Source organism: Abramis brama, assembly GCF_963993115.1.
Source record: "Abramis brama genome assembly, chromosome: 10".
NCBI classification, from domain to species: domain Eukaryota; kingdom Metazoa; phylum Chordata; class Actinopteri; order Cypriniformes; family Leuciscidae; genus Abramis; species Abramis brama.
The window spans coordinates 39,485,666-39,513,020 of record NC_139972.1 but is presented as its reverse complement, the minus strand read 5'-3'; the positions used below and the strand labels follow the sequence as shown (position 1 = coordinate 39,513,020).

The 27,355-nt window shown below is 39.7% G+C and overlaps 3 protein-coding genes across 3 annotated transcripts; all 3 read left to right on the top strand.

The window, feature by feature from the left end:
• The first annotated feature begins 2,179 nt into the window (after window positions 1-2,179).
• Window positions 2,180-4,638, top strand: apoa1b (apolipoprotein A-Ib). The gene is made up of 4 exons (XM_084125784.1): window positions 2,180-2,268; window positions 2,961-3,007; window positions 3,313-3,457; window positions 3,731-4,638. Exons 2-4 carry the CDS (start codon window positions 2,968-2,970, stop codon window positions 4,314-4,316), a joined length of 771 nt encoding a protein of 256 aa, XP_083981910.1. The 5' UTR covers window positions 2,180-2,268; window positions 2,961-2,967; the 3' UTR covers window positions 4,317-4,638.
• A 321-nt stretch (window positions 4,639-4,959) lies between these two features.
• LOC311090429 (T-box transcription factor TBX1) lies at window positions 4,960-10,932 on the top strand (the record flags this gene model as incomplete). Its single annotated transcript, XM_084125683.1, has 8 exons — window positions 4,960-4,990; window positions 6,399-6,570; window positions 6,925-7,026; window positions 7,560-7,731; window positions 7,857-8,012; window positions 8,939-9,006; window positions 9,088-9,260; window positions 10,733-10,932. 8 exons carry the CDS (start codon window positions 4,960-4,962, stop codon window positions 10,930-10,932), a joined length of 1,074 nt encoding a protein of 357 aa, XP_083981809.1.
• Window positions 10,933-11,550: 618 nt separating this feature from the next.
• On the top strand, window positions 11,551-26,547 carry bace1 (beta-secretase 1). Its single transcript, XM_084125412.1, has 9 exons — window positions 11,551-12,375; window positions 16,643-16,731; window positions 16,819-17,035; window positions 17,136-17,273; window positions 17,653-17,787; window positions 19,507-19,608; window positions 19,704-19,853; window positions 22,904-23,075; window positions 25,081-26,547. Exons 1-9 carry the CDS (start codon window positions 12,109-12,111, stop codon window positions 25,323-25,325), a joined length of 1,515 nt encoding a protein of 504 aa, XP_083981538.1. The 5' UTR covers window positions 11,551-12,108; the 3' UTR covers window positions 25,326-26,547.
• The last annotated feature ends 808 nt before the right edge of the window (window positions 26,548-27,355 follow it).

Here is a 27,355-nt window from a genome sequence, read left to right as displayed (position 1 = left end):
TAGTTTGTGCCCTAATAATAAAGGCAGTATTGTCAATATGGCCAAAGCACACTTTAAATAAATACAAAGCTGTAAATGTGAATGGTTGTAAACGTACACTGTTGTATTTCTGTGGTTTGCTTGTGATTTAATGACAGTTGTACTGATACGATCTGTTTATGTATCACTGAGTTTAGTTTCTTGAAGCAACAGCTAAACTGATTCCACTGAATAGATGATTAACTCAGTATTCAGTTGACAACATACATGAACAGATAAAGAAAAAAGCATGACTAATGCCCTTTTAGGCTCCTGCTGGAGCGCTCAAACTCAAAACACTGGGTTTGGGAATTTCACAGCAGTAACTGTCACTGAATAAATGCTTCTGCTAAATGAATAAATTAATATGCATGAGTCTATGAATCTATCAATAGGATCAAACTGGCTCATTATTGACCATTTTACAGCCATTATTTTGATGCAGCTGAATTTGATACCAAAGGCTTCGGAAACAAAAAAAGAGCGTGTGCATTTAAAAAGTGTTACCACAAATCACTCCATTTTACAAAGAGTGCGTAACGGTTTTTCATAGCTCCTCCACACGCACACCAGAGCCTCAAAGTCCACTTCAGCCAACAGCTGGAATGACTCTTTGACCCATTTGCCCTGAAACAGTGGCTGGCAGTGTTCTGCTGTGTGCTCATAGACAGCGTGTACTATGAACGGTTACGACATTCTCCTCACATACACCGAATGCCCCAGCAGGCCTTATCACAGAGGACATTCACACAAGTCCTGGCCCTTACAGCGAAAACCACAGACACACATGAGGGACGAAACTCTGCTGACATTGATTTTCTACCGAACTCTGTGTTTGCTTGAGTAGTTTACTTAAACTCCTACTCAGATGAGCTGATATGCACAAATCATGAACCCTTTGGGATTTTTCCCCCATGATTTTGTATAGGGTTCATGTTTTTCTGAAAACATGACAAAAGGCCAACAGATGGCATGTGACTGAAGAAACACTTCTTTTGAGGCCCATGTTAAGTCTCACATGAGGTGTGATTGCTCACAGGTCTCTCAGAGAGTTGAACGTGTCTCTCACGCGGACACAAAATAACGTTTCAAAAGTTCTAAACGATGTATCATCTTTTCTCAGGAAACAGTGTCATGTTTTATTTCTCTCTTTTTTTTCTCACAATGATAAAGTTTCAAGAAGTCATATTTTTCCACCTCAGACTAAATAACTTCATGTGCATCTAACATTCAGATTCAGAACAGTTACAAAAAAATCATGTTCGTGAATTAATTCATTCCAAATCAATAATATAATTTGAAGAGAGATGGTTAGGAATATTAACTGTACTTGGAAACAAATAAACTAGACAATTAGTTTTTAAAAAAAACATCCATGTTACATTCAACATGTTCTGTGGTTGAATGTTATTGGGTGAAAAGTTAAGGGGAGAAAATGATAATTACGCTATGCTAAATATCATTATTTACATTCTTGTGCCATGGCCCAAGAACAAAGTGATGCAATCATGCAACAAAGTTCAGTATCCTGTTAATCACATCAGGCAGACCACACAGATGTCATTGTTTCCAGTGGAAATCCAAGCAACATTTCTGAGAAAGAAAATGTTCAGAATGACTTCAAGTAAATTTGTAAAGTGCTCAGAATGGTTCAAGTCTCAAAGTCAAAGCTTTATTTGTCAAATGTGCAATAACATAGCAAGCAGCGGCACGTGTTGACGACAAAATGTGTTTTTGTGCCACTATTGAATCCATTTTTCAGATGAAGTAGTTCTATATGTAAAGGAACAGATGTTCGGACAAAATGTGCCTCATGGGACAAAATCTAAATGAACTGGATAAAAAAAGAAAAAAAGAAAAAAAAGAAGATCATTTTATATGATTGAATTAACCAGTCTACATAATCAAAAGTCCTATTTAAGGGTCAGATCACAGGAAATAACTCCATAAAGTACCAACTCTACATTTCTCACTTGTGTCACAAGATTGCTTCAGAAGTAATTGATAGGCATTCATGCACTAAATTTGATGTGAATGATCAAAACTCAAAGAGCCTGAAGCAATCTATCATGTATATGCATGTGTGTGTTTCCCCCGTCCCATCAGAAGGTAACCTTTGAACCCTGCGGTGAGGGGGCGAGGGGTTGAGGTTCAGCTCCAGATACTCCCCCTCCCTCACGATGAGCCTTATAAAAGACATATCTCTGGCCTTGCTTCTTCAGTCTCGTCCCAGACCAGCTACATCAACAGGTAAGCAGCCCGACCTCGCAAACTACAGAGTAACTGAGGACAGGAAACTGAGGACAGGCTTGTGTCAGGACTGTTAGCAAAACAACCAATTTGTATTGAATTATACTTTTCAAATATAACTGTTTTTGGAAGAACATTGACATAACGTGTTTTGTAGTTGATTTTTATTGTTAAAAGTACCAAAAGTAATTGTTTTGGTTTGACGACTAATGATTATTGATAAAATATGATAAATTATTGTAGACATGTAACCCCTCGAAGGCACCTGGCCACCTTTCTGCTCCTCAGCTGCTTGAAAGTAACAATAGGTTTGACTGAAGTCTGCTAAATTTTCCAGGTCCACCATCAATGTGTCTAAGTTAATCCTAGGATTTCAGATTATGTAGTGGTTGAGAGCTAATCTGGTTGTGAAGCCTTTGTAACTCTGTCTAATCTGGGATAAATTAGAGTCTAGTCTAATAGGCTGACATATGTTGTAGCCCAAGCGGCCTGAGTAGGTCGCAAGCTCTCCAATAGTTGTAGTATCAATCCAGAACAATCACAGTACCAAAAGAATCATGTCCTTAATCATGCTGAATCGTGTCCACTCTACCTTCGGTTAAAAATCTCAAACCAATCCTTTCATTGTGAGCTGCTTCAACTATATGAACAATATCTGATGTTTGTTTTTTGATTGTTTGTTTTTAACCCAGATCCATAATGAGGTTCGTTGCCCTCACGCTCACTGTTTTGCTGGCAGGTAAATAAACCCATTGCTTCTCTCAAAAAATAATTTTCTTAATCAGCATTTTTGTCTGTTTTTTTTTTTTTTTTTTTTCAGTTTAAAATTTAAGCCAAGATACATTTTAAGACATTTTTCATGAGATTTTATGCGTTTTCATTTAGTTTTTGTTCTTACTTTAAGAGGTTTTTACTAGTTTACAACCATGGGGTAAAAAAACGTCTTAAAATCTCACACAGATTTTGCTTTTCAGTTAAAATGATCAGAATGCAAGCCCCTTTGTTCCAAACTCAAGCGTATGAACTGACATTTCCTTTGTCCAGGTTGCCAGGCCCGTTTCTTGGCAGACGAAGCACCATCACAGCTGGATCATGTGAAGTCTGCCCTCCAGGTTTATTTAGATCAGATGAAGCAGTCCGCACACAAGAGCCTCACTCACCTCGATGACACAGAGTTCAAAGACTACCAGTAAGACAGCAAAACAACTCTTCATTTCCTCTAGAGCAACAGTAGCATGGTATTGATCTTAAAGTCAAACTAAAACAACCCATTTGACTTCCCTAATATGAAAATATCAAAGAGTATTCTCAAACTAGTTTCAAACAGCATACATAGTCCTGTCGTAATCGACGCCATTGATTGTGCCAGTGTTGCAATGTCCAGCCGGGCTGGGGCCACATTTTTAGGAACACCATATCAGTTTTTCCAGTGGCAACCAACATAAATCCTCTTTCTGTTTAGGAAATTCCTGGGCGAGTCCGTGGATAGGATCCATGGCTACTTTGAGCAGGCCTTTCAACACATCACCCCAGTTGGGACCGAAGTGCTGAAAGCCATTACTCCCATGCATGAGAAGTTGATCAAGGACGTGGAGGACCTCCGCAAGCAGCTCGAGCCCAAGCGTGAGGAGCTCAGGCAGGTTCTGGAGAAGCACTTCGAGGACTACAGAGATGTGCTGAAGCCCTTCCTCGAACAGTACATGGCCAAGCAGAGCGAGCACATGCAGGAAGTCAAAACCATGCTGGAGCCAGTGGTCAAGAGCTTGCAGGAGAAGATCCCACCCAACTGGGAGGAGACCAAGACCAAGCTGATGCCCATCTTGGAGATTGTGCGGGAAAAGGTGACGGAGCATGTGCAGGATCTGAGGACCAAGCTGGAGCCCTACATCCAGGAATATAAGGATCAGATGGAGAAGGGAGCCGTGGATTTCCGTGAGAGCGTGCGATCTGGAGAACTGAGGAAAAAGATGACCGACTTGGGCGAAGAGGTGAAGCCTCACTTCCAGGCTATTGTTGAAGCTCTCCAAAAGTCTCTTAGCAAGGCGTAAACCAACTGTTTTTACACCACCCACCCTCCCTTCTTCCTTGCCAAGTACCAACACCTCGACCCATGATCTGGAAGGCTTTTCTCACAGCATAACCAACCTTTACTCAAAGCACACAATACACTCATATGCACTTTTGACACATTTCCCACAACTACATTCTCTCTAATGGGCAAACACAGATATGAATAAAAGAACACTGAAACCTGTTCATTCAAAAATGCCTAGCAAAAAATCCTTTGTTAAGCTGCTTTTTGTTAAAACTGATTTTCAATGTTCAATGAAATAAAAAATAAATAATAATAAATAAAAAAAATTCATACTATTTTGTCAATGTCTAAATGTGGTTTATTTGGATGTTTTGTTGAAATTATATGGAAACAACAAAATTCATTAATGACATAAAATATATGATTATACATAACAAAATAAAAAACAAAAAAAGATTAGCAATTACAATGTTGGTGTTGTTGGTATTGCACACCAACATTGCTTATCTGTTTCATGCAAATGCACAACAATGGCCTTTAAAATACACCCTTTTTCTACATTTTAGATCTGATTAATGAGTTGATTACAAAAATGTGTCACCGCTGATCAATATATCCTGGTTTAGTGATCTCTTACTTATTAGTGATAGGGCAAGATGGATGTGGTGGCCATATTAATGTCCACAGGCAAGACTGTGTCAACACCAAACCATAATAAAAAAACAAAAAACAAAACAAAAACAAACATAAACCAATCCTGTGCTATTTAGGCGTACTGACAAGTTAAAACTTGATAATCCAGTTTCAGAAGCACTCTCCTGTATCTAGATTTGCATTAAAATCCAAGAATATGGTCCAAAATGTGATGGGAAGCTTTTGGTAAAACTGGACAAAGACAGTTATGTTAAAGTTGCAATATCAAGTTGATCATGGAGAACAACTGAGATATTAAAGAAATCTCATCATCAGATTTTTCTTTCCTATATAAAGCAACACTATTACTTCTTAAAAAGAGCATATTGCAGAAATGCTCCATAAATGTGCATGGACGTTATTAACAGATCTGTCTTCACTGCTTGACAGGACTGTAACCCCCAGTTGAAGAGTGCACATAGAGAGCTATTCAGTCCCTAAGTGAGTAATCCTAGATCAAAGGTCATCACTGTGACCTTGCAGCAAAGCTTTGTCCATAAGAACAATGGTGGTAAAAGTCCAATTAGCTGTTTGTTGAGTGTTGGAGGTGTGACACCGGAGCATCGATCAATTGCTGCCACGACCAACAGATTCTTCTGTTCGCAGTCAATAATGTTGGGTGATCTAAATGTAATTAACAAATACTTGAGTGCAATACAGAGTAAGTTTGTGGGCATCGTGGGTCATGGGTTGTGAGTGAGTGATATGGATGAGGTGCTGAAACACTGCATATTAGATCTCTCAGAAGATATAAAGCCACGACTGCACCATCATGAGGCACAGATGCATGGGATCAGACACATTCAGACGAGATTGTGCATGCAACTGGATATTGGACCAGGCTTCAGAGTACAGCAGTAATGATGAATGGTAATATTCATATTTTCCTTTATTTGTACTTTGTGAAATAAAAATAGTATTTTTCCTCTTGGTTTTAAAGTAAAATATCGTAGCATCCTTGAAACAGTGAGATATTGAAATTGAGCATATCACTGAATATATATACTCACATCTCACTTCAAGTGTCTTGGTTTTGTAGTTTTCATAGTCATGGATCCTTTTTGACATGTGCTTCCCTAGTGTCATTCCTAGTGCCTTGTCTTTGTGCCACGTTCTCATTGGTTCATTGTTCATTGCTTTCAAGTGTGTCTTGTTAAGTCATTAGTCTTTGTTTATATATATATATATATATAACTCTCATGTTACCATTGTCTCTTGTCTAGCTTTGTCTTCGTAACCTATTGTTGATGAGTTTGTTTAGGCCATGGTTTAAGGTCTTTGTTTCTTTTGTATTTAGTTCATGTTTTATTTGAAATAAACTGCACATCAACTTGCCTTCAGTGGACATTCGTTACACTCTGTCTTTAAGGTGTTTTTCTGTACCCTTCTCCTGTATCTGTAGTCTCGGAGTTGGTGCAGGCTGGTCCTCTGGTCCTGCCGTGTTCTCCAGACGGGGGGCGGACGTGCAGCAAAGCGCCTGAAGTTGCCAGTGTCAGAGTTCAGCTGGAAATGCAGAGCCTGTGGCGGCAGTTTGACCAGCTGAGCACCGAGATGATTGTCACAAAAGCTGGAAGGTTTCATCAAATACTACACATTTGCATCTGCTAATACGACCTCTTTGAAGCATTATATCATGTGTAATTCCGTTTTTACAATAAAATGTGAATGGTGATTAGTGTATTGTTAGTGTTTTTTGAGGTTGTAAAGATGTTATGAGTGTTTGCTAGGCTATTCTAGGCATTTTCCAAAGAGTCCTTTCATAATGGCATCATAAACGGTACCAAACTTCAATGGTTATGGGGTTAGAGATTTGAGCAATAGTAATAGTGATGGTTGCCTCAGAAAACACCACTACTATACCGCTAACGTTATTCATATTTTTGAATGTCATATCTGTGGACACTGATATGTTGTTTGTGTTTATACAGAAGGATGTTTCCTACATTTCAAGTACACATTTCAGGCATGGACCCAGCAGCAGAATATGTTCTTCTAATGGACTTTATTCCTGTTGATGACAAACGATACAGGTATCTCGACAGAAAAGGCTTCTTAACAATTTTAATAAATTTAGCATAATGTCCAGACAAGTTTGAAGAAACTCCAAAAGACGCTCTTTTTTTATAGTTTTTGCCTTTTAGATACTCTAAAAACAACCTAATTTAATGTTGTTCCACGCCCAACAGTTTACTGTAACAGGACACTACAAACAATTTGAACACAAATCTTACAGCGCAATCATGAAAATGCTTAAAGTAGGGTGTTGTTGACCTCTTCCATTTCAGGGCCGTCCTGACTGAGAGCTCAGGGACAATTGTTATGCCCTGAATTAATTATCCTTTATTTTCTCATGAATATGGGGATTTAACATGATGTTATACACTCTATAAAATCAACAGAATTAAAATTGTATTGTAGTTAAGAATTAAAAGTAACATATTTTAAATGTTAGTGCACAGACCTCATGCACTGCATTACGCCAAACCCTGGTCTTCGATATGTTGGTTCTGTTTTGATTTGAGAGCGGGCATATTTTGGACGTTCTTGATGTTCCTGTGTGCAGGTATGCGTTCCACAGCTCCTCCTGGTTGGTAGCGGGACGAGGAGATATCGCTGCCCCGGGACGAGTGCACTTCCACCCAGACTCACCCGCACGGGGATCCCAGTGGATCAAACAGACGGTCTCATTCGACCGCCTCAAACTCACCAACAACCTGCTGGACGATAATGGCCACGTAAGACACACACACACACACACAGACACACACACACACACACACACACACACACACACACACACACAAACGTACATAACTGTCTGGATCCTGCAGAGGTTCACACTCCTGTGCATGTGTCTTAGATGATCCTGAACTCCATGCACCGCTACCAGCCGAGACTGCACGTGGTTCTGGTGGACAGAAGCAGAAACAGTCAGCGCTTCGCTCACCGCAACTTTTGCACTTTCAGTTTCCCAGAAACTCGCTTCATCGCAGTCACCGCCTACCAGAACCATAGGGTACCAAACACCCAACATCCATACACACATTCCTCAAACAGCCCATAAGCCTAGGACTAGCAAACAGGATTCCATTAGTAAGTAACTAGCAAGTGTTAGTAAAGTAGTCTAGCAAATTCTAATCAATTTTGGTAATATTTTGTTTCGATGGTCCACTTTAGATAAATTCAAGTAATCTTGAACCTACTTGTCAACTAACTCTCATTATAAAGCAGATAGTTCCGGTCCTTGATTCTGATTGGTTGAGCCACGTTCGAAGCCGTTGTAAATTACTCAACAAACACACACCTGTGATCGCATTACATTAGTATTACTGCACAACTGCCGATTCTTTGTTGCTGCATGTTTTGCTTGGCAACCTCTTTGGAACTACATTGCTTGGCGGAGGAATAAATGTGTTATAACGGTATATTTTTTGTAGCTGGTGGTTATTTTATGAATAAAAGAAATATTAAAATGAATATTTTTATGGAGTAACCACTTTATAAATAAGCTCCTTGAAGCCGTGTTTTACAGTGAATTTAGAAAAGCTAAGGGGGTTTTAGGCACTCCGCTCCGCGCCTAACAACGCCCCTTAGCTGTTCTATATCCACGGTAAAACACGGCTTCAAGGGGCTTATTGCTTTATTAGAGTATTAGTAGACTGTCTGCTCAATATCTGCTAACTCTTTATTGTGATGCTCCTCAACAGACATTCTACTGACTATAAGTGACCCTGCAAATACATGTCAACTTATTCTACTAACCCAAACCACACCTAACAGTCCACTACTCAATTGTTATTATTTTTTTCTCTTTATATTTTTGATGGGTAGACATTTTGAAAAATAATGGAGCTGTATTTTTTTTATCAAGAACTGTATAATAATTTGAGCATAAAGTATTTGCAGTGAGTCTATATGATGCTCGTGTCTTTCCTGTCACAGATTACCCAGCTGAAGATCGCTTGCAACCCCTTTGCGAAAGGCTTTCGAACAGCAGATTCTGAAAACAGGTAGATGTTAATGCTGTGTAACATTAGACCAGAGATTTGTATGGTTAGTGTGACTTTCTGTAATTGTTATACTATCTCCAGCTGTTATCGAATGGATACTATGAGCCTAATTATGCTTTCTGATCTTAGACCTTCAGCTCAATGCCAAACCAAATCTCCTCGACTGTCTTTGCCCTGGACCCTGTTTGAGGGAACATCTGTGAGCGGAGCTGTGCGTGAAGACCAGAGGCCACCACACCAACCACAGGCACCGCGTGAGTGCACTTACTGCTTTTATTTAAAGGATTTATTTCTAACATTCTGGGGGGAAAATGGATGACTCTTCTTGCTATTGCCAAGGCTAATTTCATAGCTTCTGTAGACAATAATATCCAACAATTAAAAAATATATTTTTTTCGCATATTTTAAAGTGCCTCCAAGTTATTTTAAAGCCTCCTAATGTTGTTTTGGAGTCTCCTACAACAGGTTTACATGCATCAAAGGTAAAAAAACTAAACTTTTCTCATAATATACATTGCACAATCACCACATTTTTCAATGATTCTCAAACAACTCATTGGATTATTCAGTCTCTCTAAATCCCTCCTTTCCACAAGATACTCTGCTCTGATTGGTCAGATGACCCAGTCTGTTGTGATTGGTCTACCGCTTACAGCACCTGTCGGAAACGAAATGCCCATTACCATAACTGAACTTCAGCTCCGGAGGCTTTCTAAATCAGCGATTGTACACACTGTAAAGACATTAACGATGAAACTGATTTTACCATTTCAATGCGAGCGTGAGTCCGATGACGAAACATTGGAAGAACTAGTTATTTAACCCAAACCTTCATTGCAAGGACGACTCACGCAGTTTCTCAGTGATGCGCTACTCAGTTTGAGGAACATGATGAGATGTTTCAATTGTAATTCCATCAATAAACCCATGTGTATATTTCTAATTTATTGCAGTGCTATATGCAGGAAGCCGATAACGCGAATGACTGATGTAACATTAAAGTTTGTAAAACAAATCTTGCTCCATCCTTTATCTTTACTCAAAGTAGTGAGAACGACAGGCAATCTGCACTAATAGACAGTTTTAGGTAATAGTGACACACAGCTGATAAGCAGAAGTATTTCAGTAAGACCGTAATAACCTGAGTTAGCCGGTTAGCCGGAGACCTACAGAATATAAAACTCAAAACTACATATTTTGAACACCCAGTAGAAATATACATCATTAATTATTCTGACTTACAGGTTGTGATTCTGAGGAGCAGGTTGGTCCAAATAAACTGAGTACTGACCCATCTTTCTAGAGCAAGGGTTCTGTGAATCCCACATTAAACTCCGAGATTTGAGAAGCAAGCTTGTTTGAGGACAACGTAGAACATAGGCGGACATTATGCAAATGTATCATCTAGTAACGCAGTGGGATTCGAATTACAGGTGTCTCTTTTGGGCAGTTCAGAGTTGATTATTTCTTTTGAGAGACAATAACTTTATTTCTCATGCACTTTCGACTTTTGACTACAACTTTGCAGAACGTTAACATTCACAGACAGCTATATTACACACAGCATGAAAGAGAATATTCGAAAAACCATAATAGGGGCTCTTTAACAACAGTTTAATTGGAAAAAAAGAATTGTATAAGTGACCTTTATTGTAGGCAGTCTCTATTTTAATATATATTTTTTTTAATCTTGTTTGTCGTAAACCTCTGCTTCTCCCTTTGCAGTTCGTACAAATCCTCATGATCCAACCCTACAGACAGCGATGGATGAAGCGGCACTGTCGTATAGTGAAGGGATGGACTGCAGTACAGACAGGAGGGATGGAGGTTCACATGCTCATTTCTACAGCACTCCTGTGTTCTTCACATTACCCTGCCAGTGGGACGGCCTGCCGGCCAGAGCAGACCGAGGTCTGATGGGCTAACAAGACCCTTGTGCGGATGAGCGTGATTCATTTAAACAGTCCTTTATTATGCAGATAGATAGATAGATAGATAGATAGATAGATAGATAGATAGATAGATAGATAGATAGATAGATAGATAGATAGATAGATAGATAGATAGATAGATAGATGCTGAGGCAGTGTAAACAATTAACATGAAAACACAACTCAATTTAAGTTTTTATTTTATTTTTTATAAATATGTTATAGGCTACAGCACATGAGGATAATGGTCTGATGAATAAACTTCAAGCCCCATGATGCATCATTTCCAGCGCTTGACATTAGTGTGTGGAGTCCGCTCAGTGCGCTAGTGTAAGGGATGTCTGATTCATTTTTGCGAATCGGTTCGTTCGGGCTGTTTGCTCCAATGAACCGGTTCAATAAAACGTTTCACCCTATCAAACCTCAGGATATTTAGCTATATCATTGTAGCCTGTTTTTCTTAGGAGAAATGTTGCGTGGAATGTGCGTTGTTTGTGGGACCACCTAACATTTTTTATTTTTATTTTATTTTACTTCAAACCACTTTCAGTCGGACGCTTCGCGAATCGCTCTGACTGAATCATTCAACAGAATTGATTCATCCTAATGATTAAGTCAGGATTCGGACATCGCTCCAGTGCGTGCGGATGCAGGGAAGATGGAGGAGGAGGCAGGAGCTGTCTGAGGACATATAGATGCGGATTATTGCGCCGTCAAATTATCAAAGGGCAAAAGACAGCTTTAAATGGACACGACGTCGAGCACATTTCAATGGCAGACATTCAACAACCGAACTCTAAACGAGCGATGCCCACCTGCTTTACTACCGCATTTATTTAAATAGAACGTCTCAATTTAACAGTTCGTTTCTTAAAGATCACTTGGGAAGGTTTTGAATAGACATCAAGTTCGGAATCTCCATAAACAATTCTTATAATTAAGAATGTGGATAACGGGAATGTTTGCCGTTGTTTGTAGATGCGGAGGATGGAGAAAACGAAGGATAATAAACATAAGCCCGAATGTCCTTTAGTGCTCGCTGGGATTTGGGATTTGGAATTTGCGCATTCTGCTGTCGGCATTCTGTGCATTATGACGCCATAATAGAACTTAGGGATCCGCCACTTGACGCGTTCTAAAGTAAACAAAGGGATTTTCTAGCGTGTAAAGATGAGAGTGCCGCTTCTGTATTCATGGGCATTGATGGCCCTTCTACCGTTCACCTCCTCCGCTGGCAGCTCGGGCTCAGTGTTGCTCCGTGTCCCCCTGCAGCAGGGGCCCCTCTCACAGCCCGCGGCCCCCCGGGGCCCCTCGAGAGCCGCCCGGACACGCAGAGGAGTCCGTGGGATGAATTTTGTAAACATGATTGACAACCTTCGTGGAAAGTCAGGACAAGGTTATTACATCGAAATGGCCGTGGGCACCGCACCTCAGAAGGTGAGACTGAATCCAAATAAACGGGCTCTCTCACCATATAACAAAACAGCACACTTCCACACTACCCATACTGTTTGTGATGTAGCCTATTGACATTTGCTCTCCCCAGGAAAAAAAAAAGGCCATTCAAATGTTATATTTTCATAATTTTCTTGGACAGTAAAGATTGGTCCAAGACAACATAATCTATTCACGCTGTGTTTTATGTTATTTATCAAGGCTAAAAATGGGCTGAAATGTGGAAGTTGTCTTTAAGCATGGCTGTCACAATAATAGTGAAATACAGAAATATATCCAAATAACCATAATATAATTAACATTTATCTAACTTGGAACCCGTTTTCGAAAATGATTACATATTAACATAGGCTATTACTTTAAATACAAAAAAAGAAAGAAAAGATTTAAGCAATGAAGTAGGCCTATACTATTTTTTTTTTTTTTACTGAACTGGTGAAATAAAAATGTGATTTAAAGAGATATACACTTTCTGTTATTCCAACAGTAATACTGTGTTAAACTGGTAGTTTAATTTGCTATATGCAGTCTATAGGTTGCGTAATTGTCACCTTCTAGTTATTGGTGTTTTCTGGTGTTTTTTATTTATTTTATTTTTATAGTAGTCCACATTACAGTATGCTTGTATTCCATTCCAAGCATGACGTGTTTCATTTAGATCTTTGTGCCTTATGGAAATATTAGACCATTGATTAAAAGACTAAACGCTGACTGTGGGATTAAAACAACAACAGTCTGTTTTGTGAAGTGTATGGGTTGTGTCCTCCTGTCACAGCTGTAGTGAAGAGCACAGGCTGAGACGGGGATCAGTTTTCACAGCTCCAGCCCTGATCCCCATTCACACGGATCTGAGTCTGAGAACGACTGAAAACGCTGTATTCTGCTGCCAGGCCAGTAGTTGGCAATGTCACTTTGTAAAGAAACACTGCACACCTATAGACTGAACACGTAATACACCTGGGAATTGGGGGATGCATCCGAAATCGCTTCCTCTCTTGAGTTGGTACTTATTTTGAATAAGTAATTACTTCACAGCCGCAAAAAAACAAACAAAAAAACATTATGTTCTATGTAGTATGAATGTAATCTGGACGTACTCCCAAGGCCTCATGGGATAGTAAAGTGTCCATCATGCACACTTCAGAATTTCACCAGAAGTAGTATCTCATCCGGGTACTTTATACCTACTCTTTTATGAGTACTGTGAATTCGGACATACTAACTTTGTCACATACTGTTTTTCACCTACTGTGTATAGTAGAGAAGTATGCGATTTCGGATGCAGCCATAACGTCACTTTTTTTTCATAAATGAGACTACAGATCCACGATTCTGGATAAACTGAGAATCATGATTCTCCCACAAACAGATAACTAAACAAAATAACATATTAACTAGCGGTTCTGACAAATATTTATTGCTGCGGTCTGTTTAAAATGTTCAATGATTCTGAATTCATTATTAAAAAAAATTGGTTTGAATAAACAATTCAATGACTCGCTCATAAAGACTTCACTTGTTTCATTACTGGATGAATTAGCGTTTTTTGAACATCTCTTGATTGATTCAATGAGAAATACATTGTATTAAGTCACTTGTCGCCACCTGGTGGCGTAACAATGTAATCAATGCAATCGTTATTTGAAGCACCATGTTACTTTTAAAAGGTAATTCACTCGATTTTAATCACTTCTGTAGACATCAGTGTTTATATCTGAATTTGCACATTTATCTCAGTTCTTCTGTAATAATATATTTGTAACATATAAATCATGATAGTGTGTGGTTGAAAAGACTGTTTGTGAAGCAGTTTTATACCTATAGCCTACATCCCAGCGGTTCTTTCTGGATCAGCGGCCGTGCAAACACCGATTTGAATGTTCCGGTGTGATTTTGTCAGAGGTTTAATAGACACAGTATAGTTGTAAGATTGTGTGGGTGTTTGGATCAAGATCGCGACCTTTTAACGATTAATCGAGCAGCGCTAATGGAGACGATAACCGTATCATTTTCAAAAACGTGCACTTTGAGGGGCCGTTAACACGACACTATTTTCAAACTGAAAGCGGATAGCTTTATATGTGTTTTGGCTGTTCATTTACATGACAAATGTGTTTTAGGGCAATCTTTTGAAAACGTGATTCAAAGTGCAAGTTTATGAAAACGATACCGTTATCGCCTTGTTACGATACCGTTATTTTGTAAACTACAAAAATGCGAATTTGTAAAAACAGTGACGTCATGCTCATGCATATTACGTGTTCAGTCTATAGGCGCGCAGTGTTTCTTTACAAAGTGACATCTCCATCTACTGGCCTGGCAGCAGAATACAGTGTTTTAGACATTTTCGCAAATCCGTGTGAATGGGGATTGTTTTCACAAAGTTGTCATTTGTACGCGAAAAATGCAAACGGCAAACTTTTCTGTTTTTAGTACATTGTTTTCGTGTAAACGTACCCTGAAACACGTTTTAGTTTGCGTTTTCAGGCCGCCAAAACGCTGTTGTCGTGTAAATGAATGGCAAAAATGCTGTTTTTATTTAAAAACTGTTGTGTAAACTTAGAATAATAGTGCACTATTGCCCAGAACATACACTACTACAGATCTACATTCCATCTTTTTGTTATAAGAAACATGTACCAACAATAATTGTTCTATTAAAACGTTTGCATTGAAAAGGACATTTATGCATCCAAAGCGACTTACTTTACATTTAAGCAAAACATTTGCTTAATTCATGCATTTGCTGGGAATTAAACTCATGACATTGCTAGTGTCATGCTCTACTGTTTAAGCTACAGGAAGACTTGATCTAAGTTCTCACAGAGTGATAAAGCCCCATTTTCCTCTGATAGAGAGAGAGAACTCGTATGCTGAGCTAGTATCATCACTATAGCTGTTTTGTGTGCCCGTCTACTGGGTCATACACAAGCTTAAAAATGATGTGGAAGGAAATGAATTAGTGTTTTTGCACACCAAACATCTTCAACGGTCCATTGCCACAATATCATTACTCGTCAACAAGGTCATATAATGTATGAAGAAGAGGAAGCACTGAGAGACGAGGTGAAGGCAGGCCTCAGAGGAAGGATGCACACAAGCCAGATTCAGTGAGCAGAATAACAGGAAGCCCACAGGACAAATCAATGACATGACGAGTCAGCTCAATTCTTACTACACGAGAGAAACGCTGAAGAGTTGCTGAGAGGAATAGGCAGACGTGGTAAGAGGGTCAAGTGTGTATCAACCACCGTTGAATTCAAAAACACTGATGAATGGAAAACGGTTCTCTAATAGAGATGGAGAGATGTGTTTGGAACAATTCAGTTAATTTTGGACTAAATTTGTGCATGTATAAGTATGATATTTTTACAACAAAGCAGTATTATGTATAGAAGTGGTCTGTCAGTATGATTTATCAATATAATATGTCATGAATCAACCATTCTTTTAAACGGCCAATATAGCAGTCTATCTGCTAAAACATGCTAGAGATCTGTGAAGTCCTGAAGATGTCTGGCAGCTCTTTCTCGTCCTCAGGTTTCCCATCCTGTCTGTCTCTCTCTCCCTCAGTGTGGATCTCATTTCGCTCAGTCAGTGAGTCTAACGCTGAGAGGCAGGCTGCCAGTCCGTCGCTGGTGAACGAGGCAGATCGATAATATATCTCATTCTTAAATACCCCTTCACAAACACACACAAGGTCAGAAACATTTGACAACAGAGCAATAGTCACAGTCACAGACCTGAGCCACATCTAGAGATTAGGGGCCTCATGTATAAAAGGTGTGTATGCACAGATTTGAACAGTGTGTGCGTACGCTAAAATCCACGCCAACGTGAGAACGGTCTTTGACGTGGAAAAGTGCTTAGTGCCACTAACTTCCTTGCAGTCCGATGGGGATTCTGATCACCATATGAGGCACAAATATATTTATATGCAATGCTAAAGGCTACTTGCTAACCATTGCGATAATAAAAACATATATGTTCAGATTACATTTTCTGGTGAAAATTCTTATGTTAATCATACTTCCAAAAAGTAGAATCTGTGATTGCGAATGCCAGGATCCATACCAACGCGGTGATTGACAGCCGCATATTCTCCTCAAAACCGTGCTGAGGCACAACCCGTGTAAAGTTGATAATTCTGCGAATAACTGCAATTGCAGATTTCAAACAGAGATGGCGACAAAGAGGAAAAACTACGGACTGCAGCTTTAATCACAGGTTAAATCCCTTTGTGTTTCAGTTGAACATCTTGGTTGATACGGGCAGCAGTAATTTTGCAGTCGGTGCCGCCGCTCACCCATTCCTCCACAGATATTACCATCGTTCTCTGTGAGTATAGTAATAACTAATCACACACAAATGTGTCATGACATATGTTATAAAGGCTAATCAACATTTTCCTGTTTGTGTTGATAGTTCATCATCGTACAGAGATCTGGGCCGCGGTGTGTATGTGCCGTACACACAGGGCCGGTGGGAGGGCGAGCTGGGCACTGATCTGGTGTCGATTCCTCACGGCCCAAATGTGTCTCTGAGGGCCAACATCGCTGCGATCACCCAGTCGGATCGCTTCTTCATCAACGGATCCAACTGGGAGGGAATACTGGGGCTGGCCTACGCCGAGATCGCAAGGGTCGGTTCCTGCAGGGTTTCTGTAACATGGGCGCTTGTGTTGTCGTAACTTCACAATGCTTAATGAAAAGTCTCTTCTAATCAGGTTTTCCGTCTTTCAGCCGGATGAGACTCTAGAGCCGTTCTTCGACTCTCTGTTGAGACAGACCAGCGTCCCAGACGTGTTTTCTCTGCAGCTCTGTGGAGCAGGATTCACCCAGAACTACAGCGCCGGCAGCTCCACTGTAGGGGGCAGTATGGTGAGAGCCGCTGGGAAGATCGAACAGGACAACATGACAGAGAAGAAGACCATTTCAGTGCAAGAAATGGTTAATTGACCCCAAGTTGAAATTCTGTCATTTACTCTAAATGACTGTCTTTCTTCCATGGAAAACGAAATGAGATTGAGACTGCCAAGCTCCGATAAAAAGACAAGAATACGTCATAAAAATATGAATCCATATGATTTGTGTGTTTTGAGGAACAAAAGTGCAGTCATATGAAATTAGTAAAATCTTTGAATCACACACTTACCATGTTGTTAAAAAGTTATATGTGATGTGCAACAAAACAAATACCAAAATAACACTAAAATACTAAATTATTTGTTCATTCACAGACTGTCTTTATTCTTTCCAGATCATTGGGGGAGTAGATCCGTCCTTGTATGTTGGGGAGCTGTGGTACACACCAATCAGACGAGAGTGGTATTATGAGGTCATCATCGTGCGCATTGAGGTTAACGGACAGGATCTCAATATGGACTGCAAAGAAGTGAGAACAAGTCTTCGTTTTTTTTTTTTTTTTTGCCATGAAGCATTATTTCTACTGAGAAAACTAAGCACACACACAAATACATTTCAAGTATATTCAAGCATGTGTGTTTTTATTTCCCTGGGGTTGTTTCTGATAACAAAACAAAAAACTCTTTTTTATTGTTATATGAAGGTCACATTTAAACCTTTTGTATATATTTTTCACATGACATTAATAGAGGCATATGAAAATTGACATATTTAATTGCCCATATTTTAAGATTTGAAGATATGTCATATCAACACTAAGAATTCACATTAAATTATTTCACTCAATTAATATATAGTGAAGAGACCTGAAATGTGTCTAATTCATGGATATATTGAATAATAACCCGATAGATTACAATAAGAATTCAATTTAAAAAATAATAAGAGTAACATCATGTCACTATGGTCCTTCTTTGCCAATTCTGGTGGCCCATTTTCATTTTTAAGTAATGTATACTCACTAAACAATAATGTATCCACAAATCCCTTGTTGACAAATAGACACAAAAAACTTTGATATTCAACATAATGTAATGTCATAGATCACTGTTTTCCAGACACACACATCTACTGTAGATCAATTAACCTTAAAACTGTTTTGACTGATTAAATCTCACAAATGTTGATATTCAGATGAAATGACAAAATTAAAAATAGCGTAGCCATTTATCAAATGTGTTGAAATGAGATTGTGTGCTGTCTATGCACAAAAGAAACATTTGTAAAACATATATTATTTTATTTTATTGTATATGCATCCAAATAATAACCTGTGAAAGGAGCATTAGCAAACAAAGGAGTGCCTGCTGTTGGACATTGTTAGTAGTGCATTTTAAGGGATCTTTTTCCCAAATGCCAACACTATATTTGAAGAAACATCTCCCAGTTGGTCATGGTTAAAGCATGCAATTGAACAGACTGCTGCTTTTTTATTTATTAAACAAACTACACTGTTAACCCTTGCTGTAAAAAAGGCAAAATTCTGACAGTATCGTACCATTTTCCATTCAAACAGTAATATACCGTAGAAAACAATGCATTCTGGGTTATATTTGTCGTTTTTGAGAAAGTAGCCTACAGGAATATACTGTAAATTAACAGAGCTCAAAGTCGACACTCAGAGGCTGTGTATCGAAATCACACCCTATACCCTCATTCACTATTCCCTACATTAGTTCACTAATATAGTCCACTTGAATGAAAAGAAGTGAGTGAATTGAGACACTGATGAACACCTGATAAGCAGAATCACTGAAGGACAGAGAAACAAGAACAGAAAAAAGAGAAACACAAGAACTACAACTGACTGTGTGAAAACAGTTTACAAACCAGTTTAACATTAGTTCTTTCATACATGGTGTTGCCAGTATTTTACAGTAAAAAAGCCTGGTAAGGTCTGGCAGTGTCCATGTTACATGTACTTACCATAGTAATAACAGTAAATTATGCATAATTACATGCAACTAACCCTCAACCAAATCCTAATCCTACCCTAACCCTATAGTAAGTACATGTTATTAATTCATATTACTCAGTACTTAAATGTATAATTACACTGTAACAAGGACACCGTAAAAAGAAAGTGTAACCTAAACTAGCCATTGCTAAAAGTAGACATTCTTATTGTTCTCTCTCTCTCTCTCTCTCTCTCTCTCTCTCTCTCTCTCTCTCTCTCTCTCTCTCTCAGTATAACTATGATAAGAGTATTGTGGACAGCGGCACTACAAACCTGCGTCTCCCTCGTAAAGTGTTCCAGGCTGCTGTGAAGGCCATTGAAGCGGCTTCATCGGTCAGTTTAAATCACACTCTGTCTCAGCTGGACTCATTCTTGAACATGCTAAACGTTTTCAGATTTCTCTCACAATTGCATCTTTGTCTCCACAGACTGAACAGTTTCCTTCAGGTTTTTGGCTGGGGGAGCAGCTGGTATGTTGGCAGGCGGGCACCACACCCTGGCATATCTTCCCTGTCATTTCTCTCTACCTAATGAGTGAAAATAGAAACCAGTCTTTCCGAATCTCCATCCTGCCACAGGTACCATCATTCTGCTTTCTTCATTCTATGGCTATGACAACTCTCAGGATGGCATACTGATATACCGTAAAACTTCAAATAATAGCCCGGGCTTTTATTTTCCCAAATCGCCGAACTGCACCGGCTTGTATTTGAGACAGGCGTCTATATGAGACAGGCCTTTAATTTAGTGTTGAGATGAGCATGACAGTAGGAGGTTATCATATCTGTGTTTGTGTTTAACAAATCAGTTAATGTCAGAATTAGCCTACTATATTTCCGTATGTCTAAAGGGGGTCGCACACCAGACGAGAAGCGCAGCGCCACATCTTTAAAATTCGAACACATTATTCTCTATGAGTGTACATTGCCTCAAATCGTCGTTAATGTATATACTGTACTGACTTCACCCTGTGCTGCAATATACATTCAGTTTTACATTCATTTACAGAAATCAGCTGCTTGAATGAAAATTGCTGATGTTATCGGATTTCCAGGTGATATTCTCAATTCATTCAGTTAACGGACGCTCTGAGGTAAAGTGTTCAGACTGCAAAGACTAAGCAACGATTATATTTAATTGTACAGTACAATCATAACATAGTACAGACATGATCTTAATTCCATAATATCCTTAAACATAATTATATTGCTGGCCATAAAATGACAAAGTGCGCGTCTGGTGTGCGATACCTCGAGTTGTCAGACGCGACGCGGCACTGCGCTTGTCGTACGGTGTGCGCGATCCTCAACTACAAGTTCATTGGCGAATTCCTCCTCCTCGTCGCTCTCCTCCACTTCCCTCTCCGGCCTCCGCTAACTCTGTCTGCCTTGCTTGCGCTAACAGCTCCCGCCCAGATGCGCAGGGCTCTCTTGCGTGCGCAATCTGCTCCATAGAACTGGCTTAAACAGACGATCTGACGGGTTTTAGAAGATTAAATACAACCCGAAACTAAAAAACAGACCGGGCCTCTATTAGAGACCGGCCTTTATTTATCCAAATCTGTAGCCACACCAGGCGTGTAAAAGAGACAGGCGTCTATTTGGGACTCGGCTATTATTTGAAGTTTTACGGTAAGAGGCTGCTGGGTGATAACTGGCCACATAACCCATATATAAAGATAACGGATAAAGTCGAAATATGGGTCAGAATGATCAAATTGATTATCGGTCAAACCATATTCTGTATTCATGCGGCAACAGTTGAAGGGATAGTTCACCCAAAAATGATAATTCTCTCATTATTCACTCACCCTCATGTGGTTTTTAAACCTGTATGACTGCTTTCCCTAGAGTAAGTCCTAATTTTTTATTTTTGGGTGAACTATCCCTTTGTGCCAACCAAACTGTCACAGTAGCTACTGCAGAATGTACTGTGCAATGTGTTCTGAAAGCATGCAATACTTGAAAAATAATTGTATATGCTAAAACAGGGGTGTCAAACTCCTGGAGGGCCACTGTCCTGCAGAGTTCAGCTCTACCCTATTAAACACACCTGAACCTGCTAATCAAGGGCTGTGTCCCAAATCGCTCCCCATACCCTTAAATAGGGCACTTTAGTTTTGGTACTTCTCGTTAATGGTATCCACAAACAGTGATTGACTGTTGCACGACTGAAAGAAATTCAATATCATCAAGACTGTAATTTGATTGGTTGTCAGGGCACATGTGATCTAAAGGCGGGTGCATTGGGCAATTTATAATAGTCCTTTACGATTGTTGCTTGTCAGACTGTACGAACATGATGAACGCTATAAGCCATGTCACACTGTAAGATATCAGTTGTCATTGATGTCAGACTGTATGGCAGTCAAGACGCGTTAACAACAGACACATGCAAGAAAACTTGTCTGGAGTTTCACATCATCAATCAATGACACGTTCGGTGATGTGAGTTGCGTTACACACAGGATTGAAATGGTGGCTACAAAGAAATCTCTATGGCTTGTCTTGAAAAACGAAGACAATTTGATGGTCGTTGTAGGAGAACTCGCACTGCAGGACTATGAGCCAAATCTTCTGACACTGCCAGAATTTCGTCTGAGGTAAAGTTTGATCGCAACGGTCATTAATCGACTGTCTGTGAACATGTCAAACTAACGATAAATTCAGATTTCAGCCAAGGATCAGAGGAATCTTTTAGGATTTGCAAAATTTGTCTCAGACGGCCAAATCGTGGCCAAAATTGCAGTGTGAACCCGGCTTAAGTTGGCCTTTATGCTTTCTCCTGGTAAAGCCACGGACCCTCATGTCTCCCAGTCATAAGACCATCTCTGCTAGAAATGTCCAGGCAGGTGTTTTGGAGCTGGTTGGAGCTACACACTGCAGAACAGTTGCCCTTCAAGAGTAAAGTTTGACACTTGAGCTCAAATGTGCAATGCATGGGATACTATATCTCAAATTTCAATGCAATTCAATCACTGTACCAGCTACAACCACTCAACCTGGTGGAGTGCCTGGATCTTTTTTTTTCTATACGGACATGTTAATAGACACGTGGTGAATTAATGACCTTGAGACATTCCTAGTTTGTGAAGACAAATTTCCCTTGAAACCGCACAATCATATGATTACACCAACTCTGGCTCTTGAGGTCCAGTTTCTCGAAGAATTTAGCTTCAATCTTAATCAAATACACCTGAACAAAGTGATCAAGGTCTTCCGGATCACTAGAAAGGTACAGGCAGGTGAATTTAAGGTTGAAAGTTGGAGCTAAACTCTGCAGGAAAGGGGATCTTGAGGGCCAGAGTTGTAAACCCTTGAATTAATCCAACATTAGCAAGCTTGGCAAGAGCAAGAAGTAAATGATTAAATGGTATATGAATAACATCAGGATAATATAACTACACAGATGTACAGTTGCTCTCTTGAAGCTAGACTCATACAACAGCAGGTCCAAAAGTACAAGCCAGTAGTGATACACTGACCATGCTGAGATTATCGACTTCTTCAAATAATCTTCTTGCTCTCTTGTTGTCTACACAATCATTTATCTGTTTTGTCATCTTTATTGGTTTGGGAACGCATGGATGTGTAGCTGATGTGTGTCTGTCTCTCTCGGGTCTCTGCAGCAGTACCTGAGGCCGGTGGAGGATGTGGCGTCGGCACAGGAGGACTGTTATAAATTCGCTGTGTCTCAGTCGAGCACTGGTACAGTAATGGGTGCCGTCATCATGGAGGGCTTCTATGTGGTGTTTGACCGAGAACACAAACGCATTGGCTTTGCTGTCAGCACATGTCACGGTGAGAGAGCATTTTCTCCACTTACAGTGGCCTCAGAAAGTATTAGGACACTTGTGCCACAATCAAATAAAATAAAATATTGCCGCTTTGGGAACGCCTCTGCGTGATTGCGTCTGAAGCACTTGTTTCAACTAGTCCAATGGCGAGACGGAACATCACGGTCAAGTGATGTCATGACCAGGAAAGTATAAAAGCACATCCGGAATGACAAGCATTAGTTTCTTTTATTAGAAGCAAGTCGATCACAGGGATGAAGGAAGTATGGCAGGGCGATGCAACGTCTTGTTCCCCTCTCAGGGAACTATGGTTACAGTCATTACCTGATACGTTCCCTTTCGAGGAAAATCGAGCATGAGCTCACTGAAAACCGCTGCGCCCTGAAGCACTGAGGGTGGCGGGATTGGCAGAACGGCCTCCTAGGGTACAAAGGAGGAATGGGCACCGTATAATGAGGTGGGAACCAACCTCATTATACAGCCCCAGAGACTTGAGTCTGTTGAGGAATATACTTCAGGTCTCTTAACAGGTCTACCTGCTGACGTATACGCCTTACCCACCAGCGCCAGCGTAGTTCTAACCAGCCTGGAGGGTAATATCTGGGCCTTAAGGGACTACGCCGCGACAGAGGACAGATAGCTCAAGTGTCTGTTTTTTTTTTTTAATTAAGAACTGAATACCCAAGCTGAAAAGGGTTTAATCTGCAATCTCAAATTCTCATAGTGGACATCAGGAAAGAATGGAAGGGCCTCGACGTGGATGTTGTAATTTTGATGACAGGAAAAGCTTGTCTAATTAGATTTTTTGGCCGAGCGCTCTGTGAATTTTGATGAAAAGGCTGAACTATATTAAAATAGTTTCAATATACAATAAAAGAATCATAAATTTATGTTCATAAATCGGGCCCAAAAAAATCAAGCCCGACCCTAATCGAGCCTGTGCACGATGTGTCCGAGCCCGGCCCGGCCCAACACATTTACTGTAATTATGAGCCCGATTTAAACCCGACCATTTTTTAATACATGGGCCGTTATAACTGACGTTCTCAACTACAATTCCGAGTTGTTTGAACTACAGAAATCTGTTTAGAATTGTCTTAATGAATAATGCAACCAGGACGAAGCATGTAAACTGCGTTGTTTGCTTATTCAGAATGGAGCGGATCGCAAATGGATCCGAATGAAGAAACGGTAAAAAAAAACGTGAACACTCGACAAAGCCAACACATATGTTGTCACTGCCCACGACTTGTTTAAAATGGTTCCATACCTCCGACTTTCCTCCAAACTTGCTCAAAGTTAATTCTCCTGTTTTTATTTTTTCCTTTACACCTTCAAGCTCCATGTTGCACTGAAGCTACACAATACAGCACAGCAGGCCCGGAGTGATGCGTGCAAGTGGAGGAGGCGCTGCGCGTGACACGTGACGCGTTGCATTGTCCACCCAATTAGGCTAATAAAGTTAATGATTAAAAAAGACACAAATGCTTGATAAAGGGCCTGGGATAGTGGCGGGAAATATCGGCCCGACCCGGTCCGCAGGTTCGCAAGTTTGGACTCGGGCAGAGAATCTAAGCTCTAGTGCTTGCTGAGGCACAGAAGCTAACGCTGGTCATTCCAGATGTGCTTTTATGCTTTCCTGGTCGTGACATCACCCGCCCGTGATGTTCTGTCTTGCCATTGGACTAGTTGACACAAGTGCTTCAGACAAAATCACGCAGGGGCGTTCCCAAAGCGTCATTGACGCAGCGTCTCGTTCCCTAGAAAGAGAATAATGACAACATGAAAAATCTAATGCAATGCAAAGTAAATATAGGAAAAAAATAAAAAAGTAATAATGATTTTATGAGATCATCATTGAGATGATTGAGAATTACTTACATAAGAATAAATGATCTGGGCACATTACTGCAATGAGATCATGTCACCTACCAACCCCACTTCTTTTCCTTATTCTGTGTTTGTTCATGTTCTTGTCTTTGTTATTTTCCTTCTCTCCTTCTCTCTAGTCCACGATGAGTTCCGTACGGCCTCAGTGGAGGGACCGTTCCATGGTGTGGACCTTGAGGACTGTGGCTACAATGTCCCTCAGACCGACGAGTCCACATTGATGACCATCGCCTACATTATGGCGGGCATCTGTGCCCTGTTTATGCTGCCTCTGTGCCTCATGGTCTGTCAGTGGCGTTTTACGCGCTGCCTTCATCCTCTGGGCGCTGGAGATTTCTCTGATGACATATCTCTCCTAAAGTGAGCCATATCAAACGTACAGCATTTAAACTGTTTGTAAAGGTGGCCATCCTTGAGGTTCTCAAAGAAGGGAAAATATTAATGAGGCTACAAGAATTATAACTGCATATGTTATAATTGTGAATATGCACACACACACACACACACACACACACATGGGCTGTCCCACCTTGGAGGGATTTCGTAACCTCTAAACCTTTTTGAGTACATTATGTGAATGATCCCTTATCTTACAGACTTTTAAGTGTGGATAGCTGTCCTGGGACTGTTCAAGTAAAGTTATGTAAACTATATGAGTGGGTGTGTCTGTGTTTGAAAGTGAGAGTGAGTTTGTGTGCTATATTAAGATGTCATATTCTATAATACAAATATTGTTTGATCTTCAAAATGAATATAGAGTAACAGAGTACTGTTTGAGTCACTGTTTATGACCCTAAAAATACCATAAGGAACTCATATTACTATTACTTACTAAGACAATATGATCTTCTGACTATATTAATTGAAAGCTTACAGTAAATAGACGTATATGATATGTAATAATGAATGTCACTGGGAGAGAACATGTCCAGTCATATTTTACCCCAAAATCAAAAGAAAACAATAAGAAGTTATATTTAAAAATAAAGCCTATTTTGGGACTAAGAGTTGCATTGTGACTATTTTCATGACCATTTCAATAACATTTTCTCCCAAATTTTCATTACCTCAATGCAAATAAATAAATAAATACAAGTAAGTAAAAACATACATAATATAATTTATTTTATTTTAAGCAATGGACTTAAATATGATCTTAAAATTCTTATTTCTTTTGATTTTGTAGTTATATCTTATCTGGGCATGTTTTCTAGAGATTTACTCAAACATTCATATCTAAATGATGTAACAAATATTCATCAGCTTTTGTATCATTACTCTGGACACGTATAGAGCTGAAATGCTGACTTCACATTGCAAATATTATTGCACACACTCTCACATGCAACCGAACAATAAACGCACCTAAAACAAATGCTGCTTATTATTATGCATATAATAACTCATATATTAGGAAAAGCACACACACTCTTACATCATCTTAACCAAACCTTCAGATTAAGCCAGAACTAAACATGTCTAAACCGAAAAATCTGCAGAGCAGGTTCCTACTGCTAACTCGTAACATGTATTAAAGAAAATCCAGATTGGCAGCTCTTACATCCAATAAAGTGCATAATACAGCAGTGTGGCCTCATTTCTTGACAATTGTGTGAAACATAGCATGACAATCTGCTTTTTGCTTCTTTTGCCAGTGAACAGAGGTGTTCATTCAATCCTACGCCAAGTTTTCAACAAAGGAATTCTGAGAATAAAGATAATGTTTCTATTCAAAATTGTAGCATCACTGGATTTGATGGAAGATAACATTAAGACAACATTACATGGAATATAACATTTAACAATCATTTTTCTTTAAATTTAATTAGTTTCTTATTTACTCTAAAACTTTCATAATCATAAATTCTCATACTGCTAGATTTATCTGCAACTTTTGACACAATTAACCATCAGATAATTTTGTCCACACTTTCTTTCCTGCACATCCCAGAAACTCCACTTTGCTGGAGTGCATCTTACCTCAGAGGTGGGTCTTTCAAGGTTAGCTGGAGGAGAGAGGTGTCCGAAGAACATCGACTGGTCCCGGGGTACCTCAAGGGTCAGTACTTGGACCCCTCCTCTTCTCCGTGTACTCTACATCCCTGCAACCTATTTAACAGACACATGGCTGATCCTACCATTGATATGCTTTGTTCTGCCATCGTATCCAGGCTAGATAGTCAAATTGAGCAACACTGACCTCGATGACCAGATAAGCCCTCAGCGCAAACCACTATGGTCAGCTAAGCCCACAACAGACTTGCTGGTCATTTTGGTCTATGTTTTCAACCTGCCCATCAGACTACCTCAATGATCTCACCAAATTCTGTCATTGTCCATGCCAGTCTCCAAGCAGAAGGAATTGTTTCTAATATTTGAAATAACATCAGTCTA